Below are 8,159 nucleotides of genomic sequence, written 5' to 3'. Positions count from 1 at the left end.
TTGAAACAGATCAAGATCACATTTTTATTTTAAGAGTAAAACTAAGGGGCTTTAGCATAGGAAGTGTACCTACATATCCAGTGTCATAGATTGTAGGCTATTAATACAAAACTAATCATATAAATTTAGAAGTCATTCATTTAAAATTTTAGTTAGTTTTATTTTTAATATACCTCAGAAAACCATCTTCAGGTATTCATTAGTAAGTAGTTGATCCTAAACTGAAAACTACTCTCTGAAGGCTATAATGCTTCAGTTTCAGAACCTTCTAAAGATTAGCAAAGAGCTAGACACTTCTTTTGAAGAGAAGCTTGTTTTTATCTCTTTGATTATTCCAAATGAGGATTTCTGCAACCAGATTTTCATGTATATTACAGTGTGATGACCAAGGAAGAGAAATATCGTTAAGAGGAATGTGAGTGTGTTGGGTCTCTAATGGGCCAAATGGGTTGGTTAAGAGACTTTCTCCATAAGATAAATGAATATTGATCTATTTCTTCTGAGTTACTAATTATAAGTCACAAAATGGTGGTAAGAGAGTCCAGAAAATTAGTAATAAGATCCAAGGAAAATCACACGTTCACTTCTAAGAAGAGGAGAGGGGAAGCAGGGACCGTGTCATATGGTGTCTGGAAGTTGGGCTCCAGAACCGTCAAACTGGGTTTGACTCCTGACTTCATCACTTGAGAGTGTATGAACTGGGCAAGTTACTTCTTTCTCTGGGCCTCAGTTTCCTCACTGAGAAATGTGATTATTAACAGTCTTGGCTATTAATGGAACCTATCTCATAGGGCCATTGTGAGAAACAAGGAAGTGATGCACAGAAAGCATTTTCCATAAAGCCAGACACAGTAAGCATGCAATAAATATTGTAATCTTTAGGTAAAGATAATAGATAATTCTGGAGATTCAAAGGGGAAAGTTCCCAGTAACAACTTAAAAACTTTTTTATTTTTCTGTAGGCCCATTTTCCTGCTTTAAAGCAGCTTTAATGCTATATTTGGTTCCTCAAGGGATGAAGTAAAGAAACATTCTAAAGAATCTGTAGAAAAGTTACTTCTTTTAACTCTTTAATTCTTATTCTCCCTAAGTATATTTAAAATTTTTAAGTGGTCAGTTAGGTTTTTGTAGTGAATAGTCTGCAAAAAGTGCCATACTTACATACAAAATGTTGACTTGGAACGCACACGTTTCTACCTAATAAGTGTTACTGTTCCCAAAGAAATAAATCATTCTAAACTTTAAGTGCTGGATATTTAAAAATTCCTCCTCAGAAATTAAAGAAAATTGCAGAAATTATTAAAAAAATAAAAAGAGCTGACGGAAAAACGTTCTCCATTATTTGCATAAGGATTTTACAGATCCCACAGGATGGCAGAAAACACACGCACACACACACACACACACACACACACACACACACGTTATTTAGTATTAGACTAGTTTAGGATTACTCAATTTCAGAAAGAACCCCACAGCTGCTCTGTCTCTGCCAATGACACCCTTCCCCCAAATGGATGTTGGGATCTCAAGCCCTTCCCCTGCCACTGCCATTCTCATCCCTGGCATAGCATCATCTTGCTGCAGGATCCACTGAAGCTATTATATTCCTTTGCTATTTTCCTATTAGAGTCTTCTCTTGACATGCCAAGAAAAATGCCCAGTGTCTAGGCCACTATCTAGGCTCCACCTTCCTCCCCATCAAGACGCAAGAGTTTCAGTGCTAAAGGGATTGATACTTAAAACCTAGAGATGCTCAAGCTCTGGAAACTGAGGACTGAGGCCTAGGACAACTATTAGCTTTATTCTAGTGACACTTTAAATTAATAGGTTTTTGTGGGTTTGTCTGGCCTGTGGGTGCTAATAACAGTGCTTCTTCTGGGGGCACTTGGCTCACTCTGTTGGTACAGCATGTAACTCTCCATCTCAGGGTCATGAGTTCAAGCCCCACTTGGGCATAGAGTCTACTTAAAAACAAGCAAACAAAAAACAGTGCTTCTTCTGGGAAACGCATTCTCAATTCTGCAAAATCAACTTCTAAATAAATTTTGCAACCCATTTGAAATTGAGTACATTTCCTCAAAAAGTTAGAGAATTAACATTGACTCAGCAATTCCAATCTGAAGTATATACCCCAAAGAACTGAAAATAAGGATTCAAAGAAAGGCTTGTACATAATGTTCATAGTAGCCAGAAGGTAGAAACAACCCAAATGTCCACCAACGGATGAACGAATAAACAAAATGTGGTTATATACATACAATGGGATATTATTCAACCATAAAAAGGAATGAAGTAGTGGCATATGTTACAATATGGGTGAACCTTGCGAACATTATGTAAAGTGAAAGAAGCCAGACAAAAAAGGACAACTACTATTTGATTTCATGTACATGAAATATCTAGAATAAAGCAAATTCCTAGAGACAGAAAGGAGATTAGGGATTTCCAGGGGACTATAAGAGGAGAAAATGGGAAATTATTGCTTAATGAGTATAGACTTCCTGTTTAGGGTGATGAAAACCTCTGGAAATGGTGGTGATTGTGTAACACTGTGAATATAGTGAATGCTACTGAATTGTATGCTTTAAAATGGTTAATTTTGTGATATGTGAGTTGCAAATCAATAAAGAAATTTGTATATAGTCAGTATCTAGAAGTATATAAAAATTGAAACAGCAGATAAAGCATGTTTTTTTGTTCTGTAAAGAACATATGGTGGGAAAAGAGGACTGACTTAAGAGCTAGAAAACACAAAAACTTGAGTTCAAGCCCTAACTCAGCCATTACTACTTAGACCTTCTTAAATGAGTCATTTCCCTACCTGAGCCTCAGTTTCACCATAGAAGGAATATGGATGCCATCTGCTCTGCTTAATGCTAAGACTGAGATTCAGAAACTGCATAGAAAACTCGAATACATGAGGGAAAAAAGTACTAACTACTATAATAAATGGAAAGTTGGAAGCATTGGAATCCCCAAAAGGAAAAGGATGAATATATGCTTTCTCTTTCTAATACCTTATCTCTTACTTCAGATGCTAACTAGGCTTTAGGCAAATCTTGAGAAATAATTATTTGGTCTGGAGGAGGCTCAATACAATCCAGGGTAATTGCTGGAGCTTACCAAGTTGAGGAACCAAGTCAATTTTAGTCTGAATCTGCAGTAACCAACCCAGTATAGATCAGATTCTGTCTTATGCAGTAAGGAAAATCAAGCCCCAAAGGTATTCTAGAATCAATCTGTAGTCCATGACTGTCTTTCAGAATATAAATGATCTATCTATAGGTGGAATGGGGCCACTATCAAAGCTGCACCGGTAATATGTGGGATGGGAAGGAGAACTTGAGTTTGTTTTGGTTAGAACCTTCAAAAAATCAGGCTCCAAGTATGAAAAAAGGGAAGGAAACCGAATTTCCAGCTTTTTTCCTAGTGGCACAAGGCTCCTTGTATAGTAACATCTAATTTATCCAACACAAATAGGAAAGGGTATTGAAAGAGTATGTTTAAAAGAAATTAGCCTCCTCAAAATATTTAAAGGTAATAATTTAAAAATGTATATGGAAGGTACACTACCTGGTACTTACATTTTTCTATATAGCTAACATAATTAACACTTTCAAAATCCCTTAGAAAACAAAGGGAAAATACAAATATGAAACAATATACTGGTTTACAGGATACTTGTTGAATCTACACATGTGTAAGACTGAGTGTACACGTAAGTTGTTAGGACAATGATAAACATGTTCTAGGTAATCTAGTATCGTGGGAAGAATCCTGTATTAGACGGTTCTGGGGACCTGAATCCTAGTCCAAGGACAGCCACTTAATGATCTGTGTGACCTTGAGCTTTCCCTGTAACTCTGTCTCCTCTGTACAACGAGAAGGTTAGGCAATAGTTCTCAAAAAATAAGTTGGTGGATTTTTTTGGTTTTAAATTTTAAGCAGAACCTTTTTTTCTAAATGAACTCTTCCAAGAAGCTGCTATTTCAAGTAAATAAACTCAGAGCTGCTCTGTTTGAAGTAAGGTAGGAAATCCAGACGCCTCTCTGCTTTCTGCGCTCTTATTGTCCTGGCAGCCCCGAGGTGCCTCTGAAGAAGCTTCAGGGCTCCACAGAACACAGTTTGAAACCCACTGGGACAGATAAAGCCAAAGGTTTCTTCCTATTCTAATATGTTCTGATTTCACTAATGTAGGCATTTTCAAATGTCCCATATAAATGCTTATTTTGGGAGGAGTTCTTTAATTGTAAATATATTTTTAGCAAATACAGAAGAAAAAGTTCAGGAAAGAATTCTAATCTACTATTACTAATTTACTAATCTACTTTACTATTTTACTAATCTAACCTTAACATGGCCAATAAAATTAAAGCAATTAATTAGATTAAAGGAAGGAATTTTCCACTCTTATATTTTCACTTTTTTTTCTTAATATAATTTACTTTTAATTTGGTATGAATAATTTGGATACATTTCTCATTTTTACCCCTTTAGTAGGAGCAGCATTTTAAACAAATACATATATTCCTTTAAATTATACACGTGCACAGACACTGCTTTTTTCCAATAGCTCACTGTGCACTTAGAGCTACACGATCACTATTGGCAATCAGCATTAAATGCCAATCTACCTTCTGGTTAGGAGCTAACTTGCTGTTCTAACCCATTTTTATAAACCTTCCTATACACCTTAATCCTTTCAAATGCAACTGTGACACAAACTATTACAGATTTTTAAAAACCTGTTCTCTTGGAGAAAAAAAAAAAAAAAAAAACAACTGTGGAGCATCAGTAACCAGATAGTATTCTCAAATTTCAGTGATCTAGTCCATGGAGCCGTCCCCTATGCATAGTGCTCTGTTTCATGCAGTACATGGCTTTAGCTGGCCAAATCTTTTTTTTTCCCCAATGAATCAGTAGAACAGTGAAGATCTTACTTTTTTTTTTAAGCAGTGGCATATCAATGAGGCACAGATGTGTATTCCAACTCTGCATGGATGAGCACACTGTTCAATAGTGCTGGCTCACACGGTATCAGGGCGAGTTATCACTTCCCATGAAGGCACTCTTATCACCAGGGCCCAGAGAGGTGGCTGCAAATCGCAGCCTTTTTATTTTCAAGGCAGTTCTGCTGAACATTCAGGCTTCAAAGATTCACACTTCCAAAACTCTATAAGAGTTTGTGAACGCTCAATTTGCCAAAACTGTTTACAGTGTAATTGGGCACCGTACCTGTGTCCATGAGATAGCGAAGGCGCTTCTCCACCAGCGCGGCACGGGTGTCAATTTGCTTTTGCTCATTCTCTAGTGCTGCCAATTCTCCTACAACATACTGACTGGTGTCTTTGAACCCTTTCTGTTAACGAGAACAAACAGGAAGGAAAAAAAAATCACTTGTAAGTTGCATTTTTCCTTTCTACAAACACTTAGTAAAGCACTTACCTAGAGAACCAAACGCACTGTTAGTATCACCCATAGTATGAAAAAGCAACTCCCTGTGATTCAAAAAATTTTCATATATGTTATGTATAGCAAAACTTTTGTAAATAGAGAAAATCTCAGCTGTTTCATATTATAATTCAACAACCAGATTTGCCATATTTAAAAAGTTAGCACTGAGAAAAAAAAAAATTCCCCTTAGAGTAAAGTCAGGGTTCTTTAAGCATGGACAAGGATAGAAGATAATTTTCCCCTTGGTGACTGTCAAAACAAATACCAATGACACCTTTCATTCAAATGTGCAATATAAAAAAAATGGAGCTTTACTAAGGAAATGATTCTTAAAGTATCTATGCTGAAAAAAAAACAGATTTGTTCTTACAAAAATACAAAATTAAAGAGACACATCTCTTGATTTTATAGTAAATATACTATTTAAAATACTTTTTAAAAATGATAAAAGAGAAGTTTCTATTATCTCCAGTTTTCCCTCCAGCTGGCTCTTGTACTTGAACATGTCATTCTCTTGATGTATCACTAATTATTGTAGCTGCGAATTCTAACTTGACAGGTGGTTTCAAACCTTGCTACATAGGATCTAATGCAACTAATACACTGATTTGATTAATCTTCCATCTAACCAAATTTGGATTTAAATTTGAAATTTTACATTTTACAATCATCAATGTTTAAAAAATTATCTTTAGAAGTTTTATTTGAAGTAGCAGTTCTATTAAAGTGTACCGGTAGAGTCTTAATTTTTACTTTCATATTACACATTTAAATCATTAGGGGGCAGGGTTATTATTTATGGAATAGTTACAAATGGATTAATTATAGCTCCCTTTGGAATACCTGTTTACCTTGTGACATTTCTAGAGTTAAGTTTCCTAAGTAGCTGAGGAATACTGAAGAAATGCTTGTGATTACTCTCACCACCACCACTACTAACATCAGTACTTATAACATTATGTATTCAGAGAAACAAATGTGAACAATCTCTTCTATCGAATCCCTTCCCTACCTAGAAACATATTAATCTCTAAGAAGCCATGAGGAATTATCTTTTGGTACTCCTTAAACAAGAAACAAAATCAAGAATTATGAGCATATTTTGGAATTCTCATCATCAATAAACACATCTAACCATACGTGCAACTTATATATCTTTGGAACTAGTAAATTCACACGTGAATTCAATTTATACCAGCTTACTGTTAAATATGGTAGTTGATAAACTTAAAGCTAAAATTTATTTTACAAGATCATAAAACTGAGAGTTGCTCAGGATAGCATATCAAATAAGTTACCGTATTTTTAAAAGATTCATAAAAATGGATATTCTCCCATCTCAATATGAAATATAACAAAAAATTATAACAGAGTATATGCTAATGGTAACTTTAAAATCTGGAATAACCTGGTGAATGCTTTTTGTACCTATCTGCCATGCAGCAGAACATTTTCAAAAAGGACTTTTCTCATTCCCATCCTAAGGGACAAAACAAACATAGTAGTCTGCAAAGACAACGTGAGTAAGAAAGATATAAGAAAGCAAAAATGATAAGCAACACATAAACTTCATTGTTTTTACTGACTGGCTCAGGCAAAAACAGTAAAAAAGTTTATAACCAGATTTCTTTAGTATGTGTGTATAGTATACCCAAGTATTCTGCAACTTACAAATTATACCAAATATTCCATCATGATAGATCAGTGAGCTGTTCTGTGTACTAAAACCTGTCTCAGTACAACTTAAAAATGAGAAGTTTTTAGGACCCAAATTTGTTATTTGTAATTCTGAGTGCACTTACAAGGATTTAAAAATCCCAAAAGACTATTTTACCAGTAAAAACAATGAAAATATTTACACAAACTATAGATAATAAAAAAGTAGCACTGCTACAGAGAGCTATGCTTCCAGACAAAAATTCAAGTTAAAACTTGTTCTTCCTGCTTCTGTCCCGCAGCTGTCCATCAAAAGCAGCTTTCTCCCTGCGGTCTATCAAATATTTCCCTCACAAATCAATTTTACACATGATCAGCCCATACCCCTACTGAGCTGAACCTCCCCGTTAATTAAGTGAAGAAATTACCATATATATTATATTAATGCAAACATCATTCAGCTAGTAATTCACGGCTGATCTGGATAATGGAAAGGTTGAACACCCATTAACCCAAGCCAACAAAATGGGTTGGCTGAGAAATTCTAGCAGGTCTCATGTGACTTTTCCCTCTAACTGCAGCTCTGCGGTATCTGCTATTGTAATAATTAAAATCCTCCTGGTAGATCAATACTGGAATCTCTTTATGGGAAGTGCCCTGATGGAAATGTCTCAAGGAAGCTGGGGCTGTGGAACTCTGAAAAATTCATTTTTTTTATCTGACAATTATCACCACACTGCAGACTAATTCAACAGTGCACCCCTCTCACTCTGCTTTGAATGCACTGGAGATTGACATCTTAAAAAACCTAACATCTCATTTTAACAAATAAAGGCACTATTTCCACATACAGTTTGGAATTATCAGCAATCATGAAACCACACAAAAAATTAATATACATTAAGCACTTCATCTTCTGATGGCTTCCTCTGAGTTTCAGTTATCGCTGCCTTCTCCTCATTTCCTTTCTTTGTATCTTCCTGTATTGATCTCTGCCTTTTCATCTCTTAAAAAAAGGGGGGGAAAGACATGTAAAATTATTATAA

At 35.4% G+C, this 8,159-nt stretch overlaps 1 protein-coding gene across 20 annotated transcripts in view; it reads right to left on the bottom strand.

Moving 5' to 3' along the window:
* The window catches only part of EHBP1 (EH domain binding protein 1), a 519,124-nt gene that overhangs the window by 36,782 nt on the left and 474,183 nt on the right, over positions 1-8,159 (bottom strand). For all 20 annotated transcript variants that reach the window (XM_057308933.1, XM_057308930.1, XM_044377838.3 and 17 more), the window contains 2 exons: positions 8,013-8,119; positions 5,239-5,362 (listed from right to left, as the gene is read on the bottom strand). In XM_057308933.1, the coding sequence (XP_057164916.1) occupies positions 5,239-5,362; positions 8,013-8,119 (231 nt within the window). The remainder of the gene's footprint in view (positions 1-5,238; positions 5,363-8,012; positions 8,120-8,159) is intronic.

The sequence above is a fragment of the Ursus arctos genome, unplaced genomic scaffold (assembly GCF_023065955.2).
Source record: "Ursus arctos isolate Adak ecotype North America unplaced genomic scaffold, UrsArc2.0 scaffold_8, whole genome shotgun sequence".
NCBI classification, from domain to species: domain Eukaryota; kingdom Metazoa; phylum Chordata; class Mammalia; order Carnivora; family Ursidae; genus Ursus; species Ursus arctos.
Note: the sequence above shows the minus strand (reverse complement) of the source record. Positions and strands in the feature narration are given on the sequence as shown.